The 21,411-nt window shown below is 38.6% G+C and overlaps 1 protein-coding gene across 2 annotated transcripts in view; it reads right to left on the bottom strand.

The window, feature by feature from the left end:
- Gabra3 (gamma-aminobutyric acid type A receptor subunit alpha3) overlaps positions 1 to 21,411 on the bottom strand; it is a 229,202-nt gene that overhangs the window by 40,144 nt on the left and 167,647 nt on the right. For both annotated transcript variants that reach the window (XM_057760166.1, XM_057760165.1), the window contains exon 6: positions 7,432 to 7,514. In XM_057760166.1, coding sequence (XP_057616149.1) covers positions 7,432 to 7,514 — 83 coding nt within the window. The remainder of the gene's footprint in view (positions 1 to 7,431; positions 7,515 to 21,411) is intronic.

Raw genomic sequence — 21,411 nt, 5'->3', positions numbered from 1 at the left:
TCTTCTGCTACAACTGGGCTGTACTTTCACCAGTAGCCTCTCATGGTGGCAAGCCTCAACTTCTCTGTATGATCCCTTCAGTTCTAGGCCTTCAACTGCCACTGAAACCTTACCTTCACCAATTGCCTCTCCTAGTCTCTCACACTGCCAATTCTTGACTGCTCCCCATGACCCCTTCATGCCTTCAAAACTAATACCACCTGAATGACTTTTACCCATTACAAAGTCTTGCTGCCAACGTGAGGTACAACCTTGGCTGTTTCTGGAATACAGCTTCTGTATGTTTTCAGGGGACACTGTCAGAAGATTTCACCTCAGTGATGCTGGTCTCTTCTTAATCACTACTAATTTCTTAGCTCCAGTCAACCAGCATCAAGTATCTCAGCAAAGCAAATTTCTATTTAGTAGTTCTGCTGACTTATTAATGGCACATGATTCGTCAGCCCCAGCTAAGCAGGACCACAGGATCGTAATTCAAAATAACAAATGACCTCAATAGAATCTTTAAACTTCGATGTGAAACTTCCTAAGCCAGACCTCCATCTTCTGCACTGGTCTCAACATTCTTACCTTCCAAGCGCCCAAAGAATAGAGCTCTTAGCATTCAATGGTTCTTCTAGCGCAATATTCCAAAGTGCTTCTACAATCATCCCCCAAAGCAACATGGTCACATCTGTCACATAAATATCCCACTCCTGGTATCAATTTGTATTAGGGTTTCTATTATTGCAATAAAACACTAAGACCCAAAAGCAAGTTGGGGAGAATAGGGTTTATTCATCTTATACTTTCACATTTCTGTTCATTCCCAAAGGAAATCAGAGCATGAACTCAAACAGAGCAGGATCCTAGAGGCATGAATGATGTGGGATGTCCCTTTGTATGCTGTGAATATGTTTTATTACCATTGGTTAATAAACAATCTGCTTTGATCTATGGCAGGGCAGAATATAACTAGACGGGAATTCCAAGCAGAGAGACAGGGAGACACCAGCAGTCGCCAGAAGAATAAGATACCAGAATAAGATACCGGTAAATCACAGAGAACATGGTGATACACAGATTGTTAGAAATGGGTTAATTTATATGTAGAGATAGCCTGAACCAACTGGGTGGTAATGGCACATGCCTTTAATCACAGCACTTGGGACGCAGAGGCCGGCAGATCTCTGTGAGTTCAAGGTCAGACTAGTCTACAGAGCTAGTTCCAGGACAGATTCCAAAGCTACACAGAGAAACCCTGTCTTAAAAAACCAAAAAAAAAGTCTGAGTCTTCAGCCAATTATAATTAATATTAAGCCTCCAAATGATTATTTCATAAGTGGCTGTGAAGACCAATGGGTGGAAGAGAAACAAGTCCACCAGGATCCAGCAGCACAGAGAAAAGTCTCCAGCTACACAGGAACTGATACAGAAGCCATGGAGGGGTGCCGCTTAGTGGTTTACTTCCCCACGACTTTTTCAGCCTGCTTTCCTATATCCAGGAGCTATAGGGATGGTGCCACCCACAATGGGCTTGCCTCTCCCCCATCAATCACTAATTAAGAAAATTCCCTACAGTTGGATCTTATAAAAAAATTATAAATTGAGGTTCTCTCCTTTCAGATAACTCTGACTTGTGTCAAGTTGACATAAGACTAGCTAGCACACAATCTGATCATTTGACTTTATTTAATATTAGTGTGTGCTGTGTCTTTACTACTACATATTGCTAGTGGCAAATTATCCTTCAAAATTATATTTGTTTGTGTGTGTATTTGTTGTGTGTGTAGCTGTGATGGTTACCGTAAACTGTCAACTTCATACAACCTAAAATCATGTTTACATTGGCCTGATCTGTGGGCATATGTATTGGTTTATTTTCTGTCAACTTGACATAAGCTAGAGTTATTTGAAAAGAGGAAATTACAAATGAGAAAATAACTCTATTGTATTGGCCTGAGGCAAGTTCATTGAGCATTTTCTTGATTATGATTAATGTAGAAGGGCCCAGCCCACTATGGATGGTACCACCCCAGGCAAGTGGCCCTCAAATGTATAAGAAAGTAACTGAGTAAGCCAGGAGGAACAAGCCAGTAAGAAGTATTCCTCCATGTTCTCGTCTTCATTCAATTCCTGCCTCTAGGTTTCTGCTTGAGATCCTATGTTAATATCCCCCAATAATAGATTGTGCTCAGGAAGTATAAGTCAAATAAACACTTTCCTCCCCAAGTTGCTTTGGTTCAGAATGTTTATCACAGAAGTAGAAAGCGAACTAGGACAGCATGGATTATTTTAATTGATGTGAGAAGATCTAGCCCATTGTGGGTGGCACCATTGTCTAGGCAGGGTTTGTGGGACTGTAAAATGGAGGAACTGAGCATGGCACAAGCAGATAAGCCATCATACATGCAATAATTTCTCTTAATTTCTCTGCTCTTGACTGAAATTTCTGATTTTACCCTCTCACAAAGATACACTCTAACATGGAATTGTGAGCTGAAATAAACATGGAACACTAGTAAGGTATATGCCAATGTTGAGGGTATTCTCACAAGAGATAACACATTTTGGAAGTAAAACTGGGACTTTTGATCCATGACTCTAGTTCTATTTAAAATTCATATCACCTGCAACATCTAGCATATAAATCCTATACTATATTAGTCCTAATTAATAAGACTAATCTTAATCCTAAATTAATGTCAGAAATTTGGAAATGGTATCAAGAGCAATTATACATCAGTTACTGAGGACTTCTACTACAGATTAATGTTCCTTATTTTTGCATATAACAGAAACAGAGCCACACTGAAGATGTTACTCAGATATCTGGCTTTTCTCAGAAAGCTATCTGTTCTGTTATTCAACTTGTTGAACAGAATTGACATAATATTATTGTTTTTTGATATGGGTATACCCCACATGTCTAATCCACCCTGATGGACCTTAAGATATTTTTTAGTGTGAGCCTATTACAACTAGTTCTGCTATAGCTGTCACTTACTGAATATTAATAAACATAAACATTTATATGCTGTTGGCAAGAAATGCAAATGTTTCATATGTATATGTTCAGTACTATGAGGTATAACTAAACAATTTCCCCCAAACTTTCTACAAGTCTATATTCAGGAAAGGACAGAGTTGCTCTAGAACCTCACCCACATGTGATGAATGTGCAGTGGTACACTCCGAATTTAAATTTTTGTTTCTTTGATAATGTAGTCATCAGCCACTCAGTAAGTCCAAATGTGAGAGAGAAACAGAGAAATCCTAGTTTTTGCTTCCTAGAGATTTGTTGGGAGTCTTATGTATTTGAATATTTTGTCATAATACAAATTGTACATAACACAAATAATTTTCTCATCCTGTGAAAAGATTTCTTGGTGTCTTTTTTTGTTTTACTTTTGTTTTTTATTTTTGTTTGTTTGTTTTTGTCTATACAGAATCTTAGTTTATAACCCAGGCATCCTGGAACTCACTATGTATCACAGACTGACCTCAAACTCACATTAGTCCTTCTGCCTTAGATTTCTAAGTGCTACACTTAGAGGCTTGTACCACCACACTCGGCCCTTCCCACCCTGTCTTATTGTTCTCTTAATGATATTTTGATAAATAGAAATTCTTACTGTTTAAGATATCTCAGGTATCTTCTCAGTTTCAGTCTATGCCTTTGTTCAATTGATCTCTACCTTCTTCAATTTATGAATATATTCTCTTACATTTTCATCTAAAAGTTCTGGTTTTAAAACATGTTTTTAGTTGAAATAGAATTACATTACTTTCCTCCTCCAGTCCCGCCCATATACTCCTTCTTGAGGCCCTCTCAAACACTCAAATACCCCACCTTCAAACTCCTCATATGGCCCTCCTCAAGTTGATAGCCTCTTTTTCTTTACTTAGATTTCCAATCCATCTGGAATTTACTTTTACATATAATTGATATAAAATTATATCCAAGACTTCTCTCAATGTCTTAATTCTATGCTATTTGTCTATTTTTGAAAGAGTAATATCTTGTCTAAATTACTGTAGCTTCAAGTAGATTTGATTTCATTGTGAGTTCTGTGGATTTATTCTTACTCACAATTTTTTTCTTAATTAATTTATTTATTTATTAAAGATTTCTGCCTTCTCCCCGCCACCGCCTCCCATTTCCCTCCCCCTCCCCCCGATCAAGTCCCCCTCCCTCATCAGCCCTAAGAGCAATCAGGGTTCCCTGTCCTGTGGGAAGTCCAAGGACCACCCACCTCCATCCAGGTCTAGTAAGGTGAGCATTCAAACTGCCTAGGCTCCCACAAAGCCAGTTAGCATCTTAATGTTTCCATACAAACTTTAAAATCAGCATTGTTTTCTTTATATTTATCTGTGTGCATCTTGAGATTTTGGATTAATAATTTTTATCAGTTTTAAAAGTTTCTTTTCCTTCTGCAAAATACACATGTATGAAATTCTTATAGGACATTTTTAGTTGCACATAATGATTTTTTCACCATGCTTAACATGTTTCTTACTTTTTTTGTATTTTTTCTTTCAGTTCTGTGTGTGTGTTTATGTGGACGTGCATATGAGTGATATGGAGTTCAGAAGCTGACACCGTATCTCTCCATTAGATCATGGGCTTGTCACTTTAAGATGCTTGGGACCTTAAGAGATTAGATGCTCAGCCTAGAGCAATCTAGCCATTCACATCCTGCTCTAGTTTCCAGTCCTACAGAAGTAACAGACAAACAAGTGTTCTTTCTTATCTCTGCTGCTCTTGTCTCAGGAAACAACTTTGACACTTTCCCAAAGCTGTCTTTGATTTATGGCGGGGCTACCTAATTACTTCCTGACTGTTTTATTTTTCTCTGCCTCTTCTGCCTGTAGGCCCTTCACACGCCTGCCATTCTGTCCATGGTGTCTATCTCTCTTACTCTGTCAACTTTAAGCTATCTCTTATTGGCTTTTTATTTTAAGCTTAATGGAGTTCCTTTCCAAGTTTTCAAGGGGTTTCTCTTTCCTTTCTGGGCCCTGTCATGTTGCCTATGCTGTATACTCTTTTCATTCTAATTGCTCTCTATCTCAAATCTTGATCATGTCTCGCTCACTAGTGAGTTGCTCTCTCTTAATAAAGAGCATTTATGAAGGGTAATTTCAAGTCAGCTCCTTTCTCAAACCTGCTGCTCTGATTTCTAACACTACTTGTCTCATTTGACAGCAAGTTCATTAATATGACTGTCTCTTAGTTACTCTTGAGTTTTCCCTCTGCTCCATAACTAATTCATCAGGGGATCTTGCTGTAGGTATTTTCATAGCATAGCCACTCCTCATCACCTTTTTACTATCACAGGGAAGCTGAAGTATCATCACTTTAATAACCTTCATCACCATATCTCACCTTAAATACTGAAATATAAACTTCAATGGATTACCTAATTCTATTTTCTGTATTAACAAGTTTTAAAATACCTAATACATTATACCTAATATATTCTTCTTTCAAACTAAGTCAAACAATACCAATCTTTAATTCAAAATATTCCCACAGAATATAATCTAAGGCTCTTCAATGTTCTAGAAGGTTCTGGAGGCTCTACATTAATTTACAGTCTCATCTATACCTAGTATTTTCATTCTTATGCCCACTGGGAAGCCACATGGCTGCTCTGATAATGGACAAGCCAAATACTTTTCTTCCTTCAAATATTTTTCCTGAGATGCATCTATATTACCTAGAACATTATTTCCTCAGATCTCTGCATCATCTGCCCCATTTCATCATAAAAATGTCTGATCTTACAAGACTTTTAGAATATTTTAATTTATACATAATATGAATAAGGATAATGAGTTGTTCCTGCCTGGATGATACATTTGATTGTAAATTAAATTGAAAACAGACTGGTCAGGATTGCCTTATTTAACAAAATGTACAGGTAGATAAAATTAAGGAGATAGGTACCTAACAGCTATCACAATGCAGTTGGGCAGGAGGAATACTGATGTGGGATTCCCCTCTGTATGCTGTGAATACCATTGATTAATAAAGAAACTGTCTTGGTCTCTTGATAGGGCAGAACTTAGGTAGGTGAGGAAAACAAAGATGAATGCTGGGAGAAAGAAGGGCAGAATCAAGGAGAAGCCATGTAGCTCCACTGGAGACAGATGCCAGAACTTTACCCGGTAAGTCACAGCCACGTGGAGATACACAGATGAATATAAATGGGTTAAATTAATATGTAAGAGTTAGTCAATAAGAAGCTAGAGCTAATGGGCCAAGCAGTGATTTAATTAATACAGTTTCTGTGTGGTTATTTCAGGGCTAAGCAGCTGGGAACTAACTAGCAGCCTCCTAACAACAAAATATTATACTGTTCTATAGCACAGCAGAGAGACTATAGTTTGTGAGCATTCCACCTGTACATTTCAAAGTACCTAATGAAAGATGTTGACTGCTCTTGGCATTAAGAAATGAAAAATACTGGAAATGATGGAAATGTTAGTTACTTTAAGTTAATCATCACATTACATTTTATTATATATGTGTTTGAAATGTCATGCTACATCCTATGTGTATAATCACCAAGTGTTCAAAGCTTTTTCCATAGTTCTCCTTACTTTATACCTACTTTCACTTTTATTCAATGTTTATTTCATATTTCACTATCATATTATTCTCAATAATATGAGCTCCATACATTTAAGGATTTTGTTTTATTAATGAATGCATTCCAAGCTCATAGAATAGAGGCTGTTACATAAAGGATGGTCTGTAAATATTTGACAAACTAATAATTGATAAAATATGTCACATATAATTACTTGAGACTTTTCAAATGCAATTTCTATTTCAGTATCATTCAGATGTGATCAACACAGATCTTGATATATTACTCTAACTTATTCAGATAACCTTATGTTCAAAACTGCTCTCAAGTATATTCACTTTTGACATCTGCAATTCATTTGAAAATGTACTCTAATGTTTTCTTTGTAAGAGTTACAGCAAATGGGAAAGGCAGTACTCTAAAACATGAGCAAATCTCTACAGCTGCCCCTACTATTTACCACCTATTGCTGGGGACTGGATAGTAATAAATGGAGGTGCAGGGAGAATAGATATTAAAAATTATGTATTCTTTTGTCCTTAAGAAGCTCATATTCTTTATCATCTCTGTCTTCTAAAAAAGGACAAATGTTGATGCTTCCATCTAATGACAGAAATTATTCTGAAATAATGAAATAAAGTTTGGGTTTTTTTTTAAAGAAAAACTGCTAAAATTCGAGTCTACTATTCTTAATCAGCTAGTACTACTTGGCCCCACTCTCCTGACTCACTCACTCCATATCAGCAAGGATTAAAGTCTGCTGTAAACTCAGTATTAGGAACTTCCCAAGGAAAAGTAGAATATATTACATTTCATCTGGAAGCAGATTAGAAAAACAAAACCAGAAAATACATACAGCTTCCAAACTTCAGTGGGCAGGCATGCACATCCATGGGGAAATCTTCCAAATGCATAGGACATTCAGCATGTATTGTTAACCTAAAAGAAGAAAGAACAGAACATGAAATACAGCAAAGATAAATGTTATTAAACATAAACTTTAGTTTCCCTGAACAGCAGTAGAGTGAAATCAGTATGTGTAGTGGGAGCTGCAGGCTGTTTTCCTACCGCCCCAGCTACTGGTTGCCTGGCTAGCTTATGGCCTGGAATAGCAACACACAAATTGTATTCTTTTAAACACTGCTTGGCCCATTATATCTAGCCTCTTCTTGGCTAATTCTCACGTATTAATTTAGCCCATTTCTAATGATCTGTATAGCACCCCAAGGTGCGCTTACCAGGAAGATTCTAGACTACGTCCATCCTGGGTCGGAGCTTCATCGTGTCTGGCTCTGAGAGGAGCTGCCCTGCATCTGAGCTCACTTCCTCTTCCTCCCAGCATTCTGTTTGTTTACTCCACCCACCTATGTTCTAACCTAAAAGTGCCAAGCAGTTTCTTCATTTTTTAACCAGTGACCTTCCTCCATCAAGTATACTAACAGTGGATTAAGTGATATGGGGAGTTTCTCAAAACAGCAGTCAATATTGCTTGTTTTTAGTTACAGCTGATGGGAATCCCACCTTACCAACTTTATAAAAATTATATATATATGGCCTACTGGTACTTCCTTAGCTATCCTTCAATAAGCATAGAAACAGCAGGTCCTGACTCATTTACTCCTAATCACGGCTTCATTATTTCTTGATCATGGTTTTATAGCATCCAGATTTTCCTTGGGACAATAATTCCTGTTTAATAGACTATCAACATGTCACATAGAGGAACTTGTCATGTTTCTTGTCAAGGCAATAGAGAGAGGCATGTAAGAAATCCAATATAGAGTCTTCATTACTGTTTCTAACCACAGTGCTACTGTAACAGTGTCAGTCAGCAAAATCTCAGCAGGTGCAAATTGACAGGACACTGTTGCCCAATACTGATCCAGTTTGGTTGTAATGAGTGAGGTACCAGGAAGCATTCATATTTACAATCAAATTATAGATATCCATACATCTAGGAAGGCATGAAGTTCAATGTGTAATTATTATCATTAAATGGATCATTGCTAATAACTTGAGCTATTCACAGCATTTTACAATTTCTAAAACACATTCACAATGAGTAATTGCATTCAAGTCTGCTCCTAACACTTATGTAATAGGGATCCTGGTTGTTCGGAACAAAAGAGCATGTTCACTCTATTTGACCCCTGTGGCAGCCCTGTAAGAAATACACTGGGAACATCATTATCGTTTCTGTTTTGGAGAGACAAATAGATGTTGTGTGATTTGATCAGAAACACAACACAGAAGACTGGAGCAAGTCTAAAGGTCTTGCTACATTAGCTACCTTCTGTCCATTAGAGGGTAAATGGCTCCTCAACTCCTGGGGAATGTATTAGTCAAGTGAAAGAGGCTTTAATTATTCGTGGTTACCTTTCAATAAACATTTTCTACGTTTAAAGCAGTTGTAGGAAAACATGAAGAAAATATGAAAGAATAAGACAAGCATAGGACATAATTATTGCCCTCGCAGGGATTAACAGCATAGGAGCAGAAAAATAATACCTATTTGACCAACCCATTAATACAGAGCAGTAGTTGTGAACATTCGTCTGGTACAGTAATACTCTTCTTTTGCAAAAAAATCTTGAACAGGCTATAATAGCATTAGTCTAAGAACACACACACACATGGCGGGAGAGAGAGGAGAGAGAGAGAGAGAGAGAGAGAGAGAGAGAGAGAGAGAGAGAAGAGGAGGAGTAGCTTAAGCTAACACAGGCTTTTTCTTCTTTGGTTAGGTGAGATGAGCAAGGAATGAATAGAAAGGAAGATAAGAAAGTTATTATAGATCAGTTCTGTCCTAATCAGAAATCACTACCTTTGCATCTTGCCTTTGTAATCTATTTGTTGTGGTCTTATTCTCTACATCCCAAAGGCTGCTGGGTAGACATAAAATAATTTCCGCTTGACATTACTCATAAGAGGCAGTATCTTGAAAATAATAATGTAAGTGGAAAGAAGGAACACGATCTTCTTTATTAAATCCTTGTAGAAACTTTTCAGTATCCAACATGAAGAGGAGGTTGCGCTGAGAAATATATTTCTCTTGTGACTTCTATGAATTGTGAAGTCTCCATTCATGCCTTTAAAAAGTCAGATTGGTGGGATATCACAGGCTGGCTTAAAAATTGAGGTTTACTTTCAAGACATATGAAAATTTTTTTAATTATCTAAGTGTAGCAGGCTTTCTTGGACTGCCATCCCCCAAATCATGACATGGAGACTTATTATTAATTACGGATGATCAGCCTTAGCTTAGGCTTGTTTCTACCTAGCTTTTCTTTAACTTAAATTAACCCATTTCTATTAATCTATGTGCTGTCCTAAGGTTTGTTTACCTCATCTGTGTATTGTCCATCCTGCCTTCCTGCTCCCTCTATGATCTGGCTGGCTGGCCTCCAGCTGGCTGTCTGGCTCCTGACTAACTAGCTGGCTCCCCTTTGCTCACCAGCCTGCCTATCCCTCCTCTGCCTAGCTATTGCCCATTCAGCTTTAATTAGACCAATTGAGTGTCTTAGGCAGGCAAGGTAAAACAGCAACACATCTTTACATAATTAAACAAATGCATCATAAACAAATGTAATACATCTTTATATAATTATAATTATTCAGCAACACAAACAAATGTAACACATTTTACGTAGTCAAACAAATAGTCTATTACACAACATTCAAGGGATTAGTTAGAACTGCAAGGATCCTTGTCATCATCAGCCTCCAACCTTTTTTTTGCTTACATGGCACATTGAAAATAACAGTCATAGCCGGGCGGTGGTGGTGCACGCCTTTAATCCCAGCACTCAGGAGGCAGAGGCAGGTGAATCTCTGTGAGTTCGAGACCAGCCTGGTCTACAAGAGCTAGTTCTGGGACGGGCTCCAAAGCCACAGAGAAACCCTGTCTCGAAAAAACCAAAAAAAGAAAATAACAGTCATGTAGGTATTTGCTAAAGGGCACACACCTAGATGTTCTTACTGTCTAGGAGGATTTTTTAAAATGTATACATCCAGTCTCAGAACAATCCATAAAGTTCTCTGAAAGGATCAGAGAAAATGAAAGAATTATTTTTTTCAAGGTCATCATAGAAGACCTTATGAGAACAGGATCAATCAGGATGAAGCTGAAATGGTAAGTAAGATGAGGTAAAGGATGACATTCCGAGGAATAATAACAATACTAAGACACCAACCACTACTCTTGGATCTCTGTTAAACGTTATGGTATTTTTGCTGCATATTTTTTCAGTTTTCATGTAAATTTCTTCCTTAAATATTTTATATTTTTTAAAAGAATTTCATACATGAGTACTGTATTTACCTCACTTCTACCCCTACTTCTAGCCCCTCTAATCCCTCCTGTGTCTCTCCAACTCCCTCTAAAATTCATGATCTCTTCTTTACTTTTTATTATACGCACATTTTACTTTAGTTATTATTATTATACACACATACATATAAGCATGGTCTTCTCTAGGGATGAGTCCCCTAATAGATTGTCTAGTCCTAAGAGGTCAGCCCTAAACACATATACAAATAAGCAACACTGAATAATTCAGCAGGTTATATCATCTACAGATTTTTAATGTACTCTTCAAAAAGAAAGATCAGAAACTCTTCAAAGTACAGTACCAATATCATAAAATTTCAGTCACAATGTAGAATTTTGGCTGCTTTGATTTCTATGTAAATACCAAGTAGTAAAGAAGAGATAATCCAGGAGAGCCTTTCCTTTACTAGAGGCAGATACAGATAAAAATCCAAAGCGTTTTAAGGTCAAGTCCCTCCATTATTAAAATGCCTTCATTTTACTTGCATTGTGGCAGTCTGATTTCTTTGTTACCCAATCCTTTGCTTTAAGCAGAATCAAAGTCTATGTCCACTCAGAGTCTATAATGATCCTAGCTTATGTTCCCCTCTTGTTTATTTTCTTGGGTCACTGGGCTCTGGCTCTTTCTAGACTCTCTGATACCCGGGAAGTTGAATCTGTGTGCTGTCTAACCAGAGTGTTCCTCTTTCCAATATCTAGATGACAGATTTTATTTTTTTTCTTTTGCCATCTTGACTTTATTTAGTATAGGCTACATTTTAACCTAGATTTTAGCCATTCAACTAAGAAAACAGTCCAACTGTTTCCTGTTAAAACCAACCTGATATAGAGTTTGTTTGTCAGTACTCAGAAATCTTCCTTTGAATTTCCTTTAACCTAGGCTGATTACTAGTTTCTAAAGAAGGCCTGCACTAAATGAACTCTGCTCAGTTTCCTATTCTTCACCCCATAGACAATGAACTTTACTATACTATTTCTTTTCTCTTATCACCTAAGATACACTATACCATTGATGCTATTTTTCTATATATTTTCTATTTTTTTTTTACTATAGGTTAGGAATTCTTGTCCTTTTTATGAATGCCAAGAGCCTAGTTCTCTGAATTACTAGACTTTTCATTTATTAAGGTATATATTTCTATTGAATACTTGGACTTGAGGATTATGGATTAGATAATACAGAGCTTAAGTATTTCTGACATTCTAGAAAACTGTGATTTATTTGTGGCATAATGTTTTTTCTCCCCAAAATTTTTATTTTTACTTTCTTTTTTCCATACATAATATATCCTGATTACAGTTTTCATGCCCTCTACTCATCTCACTTCCTCCCCAGATTCCCTTCCATTTGAATCTATACCCTTTCTGTCTCTCATTAGAAAATAAACAGGTTTCCATTGGATAATGATAAAATATAATTGTGGTAGTTTGAAAGAAAATGGCTCCCATAAAAAGTGGCACTATTAGAAGGCGTGGCTTTGTTGGAGTAAATGTGGCCTTGTTGGAGGAAGTATGTCACTGTGGAAGTAGGATTTGAGATCTCCTATTCTCAAGCTCCATCCAGTGTAGAATACAGTTCACTTCCTGTTGCCTGGGGATCAAGATGTAAAACCCTAACCTCTTTCTCCAGCACCATGTCTGCTTGCACACCACCATGCCCCACCATGATGATAGTGGACTAAACCTAGGAAACTGTAAGCTATCCTCAATTAAATGTTTTATTTTATGAGTTGCCATGGTGTCTCTTTACAGCAATAGAAACCCTAACACAAAATATAATAATAAAATATGAGAAAACAACACATCAGAATGGGACAAAAAAAAAAAAACAAATAGAAGGAAAAGAGCACAAAATAAGGTGCAAGAAATGGAAACCCACTTGTTTACATATTCATAAATCCCATAAAAACACTAAACTGAGTTAGGTGATGGTGATGCATGCCTTTAATCATAGCACTTGGGAGGCAGAAGCAGGTGGTTCTCTGAGTTTGAGGCCAGCCTTATCTATACAGTGAGTTCCAGGACAGCCAAGGCTATTACACAAATAACTTGTTGTAGAATATTATTCTGAGGTAGGTTACTTTATTTTATGCTCTGGAACATTTGCTTAATGGATGAAAAGAAGTGTTTGATTAAATAAAATTCACCTGAGGCTGAGTCAGCAACTAGCTGACTGGCGCATTGTAGGGAGGAGCCAGGTGGAGAAGGGCTTTTGAGGAGGGTTGAAAAGAAGCACAAGAACTTCTCAGGAAACAGGAGTATGTGAGCTAGGTGAGCTCCTTGATATCCAGCCTCTCTGGGGAGCAGAATTTTACCTCAGCCTTTGAATCTTGAGTTCTTTAGAGAGACAGATTTAGATAAGTTTTTTCGGTAGCTTTAAAAGAGTCAGTGACTGAGGGAGCAGATTTTCCGCAGGCTCTTGAGGCCTAACTGTTACTGGTAGCAGCAGAGTTGTAGTTGCTGACTAGGATAGTCACTACTCAACAGGCAGCAACAATTAAAAAAGAAACCAACAGAAACCCTGTCTCAAAACAACAAAAAACCAACCAAACAAAACCGACTAAACTTTCACTCTTTCTGCCTAAATCTTCAGAGCTCCCAGAGCCATGAAAAGAGGGATTTGATGGAAACATTCCATTTAGGGATGAGTGTGCCAAAGTCTCTCATTCTCTGCATAGTATCTGGCTGTGGGTCTCTGTATTTGTTCCTATCTGCTTCAAGAGGAAGCTTCTTTGATGATTGCTGAATAAGGCACATGTCTATGAGTATAGCAGAATGTTGTTAGGAGCCAGTTTTTTTTTTTTTGCTCCTTTTATATTTTTCATTTTATCAAAATAGAAATTATATCTATTTAGAACAGTAGTATTTGATTTCACTCTAGATCCTTGGATTATCTAGTCTCAGGTTCTTCTTCATGTAAGTGGTGGGTAGTGGGTTCAATATTATAGAGTGGACCTTAAACCAGATATCAGTACAAGATTAAACCAGATATTAGTTGGTTACTCTTACAAGCTTGGTGTTACCATTACACTAGCATACCTTGTAGACAGGACATCACTGTCAATAAAAATGTTGGTGGCTTTATTGGTGTTCATATGTTCTCTTTTGGTAATGTGCAGATAACTTCCTGTACCAAAGATGCTAATACACAGAGATGAAGGCTCTGTGTAGGCACCAGCTGAACTTCTCCAAGTTCAATCAGTCCTGTATATACTGTCTTAAGCAAAGGACATTGCTGTAAGTTTTTGGGGAACAGCCTGTTTTTTTTTAGGGTTTCCCATGGGACCTCTCTTGCCAACATCTCAATCAGATGCAATTCAACCCCAGCACTAGAAGCTTCATTTGGAGACAAGAGATGTCCAACTGGTGATGTGGGAGTGTCATATATCAATCTGTTGGTTTCATTGGTTAAGTAATAAAGAAACTGCTTGGCCCTCATAGGTTAAAACATAGGTGGGTGGAGTAAACAAAACAGAATGCTGGGAGGAAGAGGAAGTGAGCTCAGACTCAACAGCTCTGCTCTCTGGAGCAGAGGCCATGCTCCCCTCTTCCGAGCAGATGCCATGAAGCAAGCTGCCAGGTTAGACATGCTGAATCTTTCCCGGTAAGACTGATGCTACACAGATTATTAGAGATGGGTTGATTGGGATATGAGAATTAGCCTGTAAGGGCTAGAGTTAATGGGCCAAGCAGTGTTTAAAAGAATACAGTTTGTGTGTTGTTATTTTGGGGCATAAGCTAGCCAGGCGGCCAGAAGCTGGGTGGCAGGAACACAGCCCGCAGCTCCACACAACAAAATGGCGCCCAACGTGTGGACAACTGCATCCACAGAAAGCCTGAGAAAGCTTGGGAAAGAATAGAGTACAGCATGTTTTCTTGGGAGCAGCAATTTCTCGGGTCTGCTCAGCTTGCTAGAGGCAAGCAAGCACTCTCATCTAAGAGAGGCTTCCTGACTCAGCTTTAGCTGCAAAACCCTGCAGCTCATTAAGAGGTTCTGCCACAAAACACTTAAATGGTGTTGATAAAAGCTGACTGCATGCTTGTTTGTTTTCAGCCATAGCAGGAAAAAAGTTGTGCTGTTTTATTTAAAATGCTGGCTTTCTGGTCTGTCCTGCCAGGGCAAACTCTGACTGTTGGAGGCAGGAGGGGCGACTACAGAGAGAGGACTTGAGTGTTGTCTGTGGATATAGTGTTGCAGCTTGCTTGCTGGCAGGGACCTTGAAATGCCACAGAGTTGTGGCAATAAAAATGGCTACAGCCGGTACCTCTGCCATGAGGCTGGAAAGCTAAGGAATAAGCTGGATCTAGCCGGCAAAGCCACGGCCTTAATCCTACCCATATTGCTCAGTAATTTAAAGGCTCATGTGGTCAGAAAAAGAGAGAAAGATACAGTAAAGGGAGATTCAAAAGCAAAGAAAATTTCTAAATGGTTTACAGTGTGTTAAAAATATATGCAGACTAAAAGTTAAAATTCTTAAAGTAAAAAACAAAAAAAGAGGAAGAAAGAGAGTAGTTGGGTGTGGTAGTACACACCTTTAATCCCAACACTTAGGAGGCAGAGGGAGATTGACCTCTGTGACTTCAAGGTGTGGTAGCACACGCCTTTAATCCCAGTGCCTAAAAGGCAGAGACAAACAGATCTCTGTGAGTTCAAGGTGTAGTAGCATACACCTTAATCCCAATGCCTAGGAGGCAGAGACAGGTAGATCTCTGAGAGGTCAAGGACAGCCTGGTCTACAGAGTTATTCCAGGTCAAAGATACAGAGAACCTGTCTCAAAATGCAAAAAATAAAAGTAAAAATAAACAAAATAGAGATTAAAATAAAGCGCACAAAGATGGAAAATACACAGAGAATCTTGATACTGTGTGCTATTATGCTCTGTTTGAATTGTTTGAATGCTGAGGAAGGAGCAACAGCTGCTAAAAGATATTTGTTTATAAATGCTACTGAACTAATCCAACATAGATATTTTTAAAATACCTTGATTTCAGAATTTGGATCTAAGGATATGATACTTTGGAAAAGAGTTTCTTCTTTTGTTTTCACAGAGGATGAGACCCTGTGGATTGTTTCTATCCCAATATGGTATGATAGACCATGCCCTCCCGAATTTTGTTGTGAACACCTTCAGAAAATTACTTCACTCAACTGCCGAGTGAGATGAACCTAGCACACAGGTTATACCATAAAAGACCTAATTAACAGCGCCCCCATTCAGCAGGAAGCAGTTTGGAGAGAAAAAACTGCGCCCATGTTCCCAAATATTGTTTATAAATGTTCTTTTACATTTAAAGGGGTAGATGATATAGTTGTGAATAATTTGCATTGATATGACTCTTGGTTTACTGATATTAATTTAAGGTCAATTTTGTTATATGTATATGTATTGATTAAGGTATTGTGATTGTGTAGTTCATTTCAAAATGTAATGTATATAGGTTGTTAATAGATAATCATAATAGTCAAGTTTGTAGTCATGTTAGTTAAGATTTTCTAGATGTACATAGATATATTTTAGATAGACATTCTTCATATCTTTCAAAGATTATAGAATATGGTATTTTAAATATTTTAATAACTTAGGACTTTTCATGAAAATGAGACATGTCTGCTCCTGGCAGCACCAATCTACTTCAAGAAGATGGGCATCGAAGAGGATCCTTATGGAGTTTGATAGCCATTTGGGCAAGAAACTGCTCTTGCCTGGACTGTTGCATAAACTGGACACAGAGAACCTGCAGAGAGAGGACTGCTGAACTTGCCTAAAGGTGAGATCATCTTTCGGGGTTCCTGATTCATGAAAGAGTCTGTGAGACATTCTGCAGGACACAGCAGATAGTGACTGAACTGACATTGAAATTTCCTGCTTCATGGAAATGTCTGCTGGAGACTATGGGCCTTTAGGCCAAAGATGGATGCCCAAACGGTACAGAGGAACTTTGGGTGACTGTCCAGGCAACGAGATGTCTCTGAGATTTCTAGAGTTTTGTAAGTTGCTTACTTCTCATTTACTTAGGTAATATTATATCCTTCTGGAGTCTTTGATGGAGTTGAAGAATAGATAGATAGTTATACTTTTCCTTTGTTATGATAAAAGATAAAGTAGATGTAAATATTGTAACTGTAATTCTTGCATGATAACTGTTTTGTTATATGTAATTTTGCTGTTAAAGTTAAAGCCTTCCTTTTTTTGTTTAAACAGAAAAAGGGGAAGTGATGTGGGAGTGTCATATATCAATTTGTTGATTTCATTGGTTAAGTAATAAAGAAACTGCTTGGGATACTCCCTGGGCTGCCTGCAGGGGCTCTACACCCCGCATACTGCCTCTCTCTTCTTGTCCCACCCAGCTTACATCCAGAACCCTTCTCCCCTCTGCCCCCTTTCCTCTTTGGGCACATAACACCATCCAGCTCAGTCTTTCTGACGCTGGGGGCAAATCCTCAGGGCAAGTAAGCAGGCGAGACTTCCTTTGTTTCACTGGCCTGCCTGCACCAAGCAAGGTAGGCGCTTTGTTTACGAACTACCCAACCTGCAAGGAGATCTGATCTCGGCACCAGGAGAGACAGCAGTGGGGTGAGTTTGTGACCAGCGGCAGAAGCAGCCCTGGACAGGGAACTCTGAAGTTCCTCATCCCCCACCCTATACTCCCTGGGCTCCCTGCAGGGGCTCTACACCCCGCATACTGCCTCTCTCTTCTTGTCCCACCCAGCTTGCATCCAGAACCCTTCTTCCTTCTGCCCCCTTTCCTCTTTGGGCACATAACACCATCCACTCAGTCTGTCTGGCGCTGGGGGCAAATCCTCAGGGCAAGTAAGCAGGCGAGACTTCCTTTGTTTCACTGGCCTGCCTGCACCAAGCAAGGTAGGTGCTTTGTTTACAAACTACCCAACCTGCACGGATATATGATCTCGGCACCAGGAGAGACAGCAGTGGGGTGAGTTTGTGACCAGCGGCGGAAGCAGCCCTGGACAGGGAACTCTGAAGTTCCTCATCCCCCACCCTATACTCCCTGGGCTCCCTGCAGGGGCTCTACACCCCGCATACTGCCTCTCTCTTCTTGTCCCACCCAGCTTGCATCCAGAACCCTTCTTCCTTCTGCCCCCTTTCCTCTTTGGGCACATAACACCATCCAGCTCAGTCTGTCTGGCGCTGGGGGTAAATCCTCAGGGCAAGTAGGCAGACGAGACTTCCTTTGTTTCACTGGCCTGCCTGCAACAAGCAAGGTAGGGGCTTTGTTTACGAACTACCCAACCTGCAGGGAGATTTGATCTTGGCACCAGGAGAGCCATCAGTGGGAGAGCTAATCTGGGTACCAGGAGAGCCATCTTTGGGCACAGAGATCTGATATTGGTACCAGGAGAGACATCACTGGAGCACCAGGAGAGCTGTCACTGCAGAGTGCCATCACTGGGAAGGTACATCAGTAGGCAAGGAGACCTGATCTGGTAAAAGAAGATCCATAGGGGAGCATTCGGAGAAAGAGATGGGCAGGCGCCAATGCAAGAATTCACCCAACAATCTGAAAAACTATATGAAACCACCAGAACCCAGCGACCTCACAACAGGAGGACATGAACACCTTAATCATGAAGAAGTAGATAAAATTGACTTTATGAAAGTGATTGACGCCCTTAAACAGCATGTAAAAAATGCCCTTATAGAAATGGATGAGAAGTATAACAGAAAGTTTGAAGAATTGAGTAAATCAGTGAATGATACCCTAGGAAACCAAGGAAAAACAATCAAACAGATAATGGAAACAGTTCAAGACTTAAAAACTGAAATGGAGGCAAAGAAGAAAACACAAACAGAAGGCCAGCTGGACAGGGAAAATCTAGGTAAACGAATAGAGACTACAGAAGCAAGCATAACCAACAGAATACAAGAGATAGAAGAAAGAATCTCAGACTCTGAAGATACCATAGAAAAAATAAACACGCTGATCAAAGAAAGCAGAAAGGCCAACAAATTCTCATCACAAAACATTCAGGAAATATGGGACACAATAAAAAGACCAAACCTAAGAATAATAGGAATAGAAGAAGGAGAAGAAGCGCAGCTCAACGGTCCAGAAAATATATTTAACAAAATTATAGAAGAAAACTTTCCCAACCTAAAGAAAGATATACCTATGAAGGTTCAAGAAGCACACAGAACATCGAATAGGCTGGATCAAAAAAAAAACATCCTCTCGCCATATAATAATCAAAACACAAAGCATACAGAATAAAGAAAGAATACTAAGAGCAGCAAAGGAAAAAGGCCAAGTTACTTATAAAGGTAAACCTATCAGACTTACACCTGACTTCTCTATGGAAACCATGAAAGCCAGAAGGTCCTGGATAGATGTACTGCAGAAACTAAGAGACCATGGATGCAAGCCCAGACTACTACACCCTGCCAAGCTTTCGTTCACTATAAATGGAGAAAACAAAATTTTCCAGGATAAAAACAAATTTAAACAATACGTAGCCACAAATCCAGCCTTACAGAAAGTAATAGAAGGAAAATCACTAATCAAGGAGTCCAACAATGACCACAATAACTCAGACATCTAGAGATCCTTTACCAGCGCAACTCAAAGAAGGGAAACACACAAAATCTACTACTAAAAAAGTGACCGGAGTTAACAACCACTGGTCATTAATATCACTTAATGTCAATGGACTCAACTCACCTATAAAAAGGCACAGACTAAGAGATTGGATACGAAAACAGGATCCAACATTCTGCTGTTTACAAGAAACACACCTCAACCACAAAGACAGGCACCTACTCAGAGTAAAGGGTTGGGATAAGGCTTATCAAGTAAATGGACCTAAGAAACAAGCAGGTGCGTCCATACTAATTTCTAACAAAGTTGACTTCAAACTTAAATCAATCAGAAGAGATGGAGAGGGACATTTTCTACTCATAACAGGAACAATTCATCAGGATGAAGTCTCAATCCTGAATATCTATGCCCCTAATATAAAAGCACCCACGTACGTAAAAGAAACATTGTTAAAACTCAAGGCAGCCATCAAACCGCACACATTAATAGTAGGAGACTTTAATACTCCTCTCTCACCAATGGACAGGTCAATTAGACAGAAACCTAACAGAGAAATAAGAGAATTAATGGAGGTAATGAATCAAATGGACTTAACAGACATCTATAGAATATTCCACCCAAATAGGAAAGAATATACCTTCTTTTCTGCAGCTCATGGAACCTTCTCAAAAATCGACCACATACTCGGTAACAAAGCAACCATCCACAGTTACAAAAAAATATTAATAACCACCTGTATCTTATCAGATCACCATGGATTAAAGCTAGAATTCAGCAACAATGCTACCCCCAGAAAGCCTACAAACTCATGGAAACTGAATAGTCAACTACTGAACCATACCTGGATTAAGGAAGAAATAAAGAAAGAAATTAAAGTCTTCCTTGAAGACAATGAAAATAAAGAAACAACATACTCAAACCTATGGGACACTATGAAAGCAGTCCTGAGAGGAAAGTTCATAGCACTAAGTGCCCACTTAAAGAAAACAGAGAAAGCACACATTGGAGACTTAACAGCCCACTTGAAAGCTCTAGAAAAAAAAAGAAGCAGACTCACCTAGAAGGGGTAGAAGACTGGAAATAATCAAACTGAGGGCTGAAATCAACAAAATAGAAACACAGAAAACAATTGAAAGAATCAATGAATCAAAAAGCTGGTTCCTGGAGAAAATCAACAAGATTGATAAACCCCTATCCAAACTAATCAAACGGCAGAGAGAGAATTTGCAAATTAATAAGATCAAAAAGGAAAAGGGGGACATAACCACAGACACAGAGGAAATTCAGAGAATCATTAGATCTTACTACAAAAGCCTGTATGCCACAAAACTGGAAAATGTAAAAGAAATGGACAATTTTTTAGATAAATACCATATACCAAAGTTAAACCAGGACCAGGTGAACAACCTAAATAGGCCTGTTAGTCGTGAAGAATTAGAAGCTGTTATCAAAAACCTCCCTTCCAAAAAAAGTCCAGGACCAGATGGTTTCAATGCGGAATTCTACCAGAACTTCCAAGAAGACCTAATACCTATATTCCTTAATGTATTTCACAATATAGAAACAGAAGAGTCATTGCCAAATTCCTTTTATGAAGCTACAGTAACTCTGATACCAAAACCACACAAAGACCCAACCAAGAAAGAGAATTACAGGCCAATCTCACTCATGAACATCGACCCAAAAATCCTCAACAAAATTCTGGCAAACCGAATCCAAGAATACATTAGAAAAATTATCCATTATGATCAAGTAGGCTTCATACCAGAGATGCAGGGCTGGTTTAACATACGCAAATCTATCAATGTAATCCATCATATAAATAAACTGAAAGAAAAAAACCATATGATCGTTTCATTAGATGCTGAAAAAGCATTTGACAAAATTCAACATCCCTTTATGATAAAAGTCTTGGAGAGATTAGGGATACAAGGGTCATACCTAAATTTAAT

This window comes from Chionomys nivalis, chromosome X (assembly GCF_950005125.1).
Source record: "Chionomys nivalis chromosome X, mChiNiv1.1, whole genome shotgun sequence".
Taxonomy (NCBI): Eukaryota; Metazoa; Chordata; class Mammalia; order Rodentia; family Cricetidae; genus Chionomys; species Chionomys nivalis.
The sequence above is the reverse complement of the archived record's forward strand: the minus strand, read 5'-3'. Positions and strand labels throughout refer to the sequence as shown.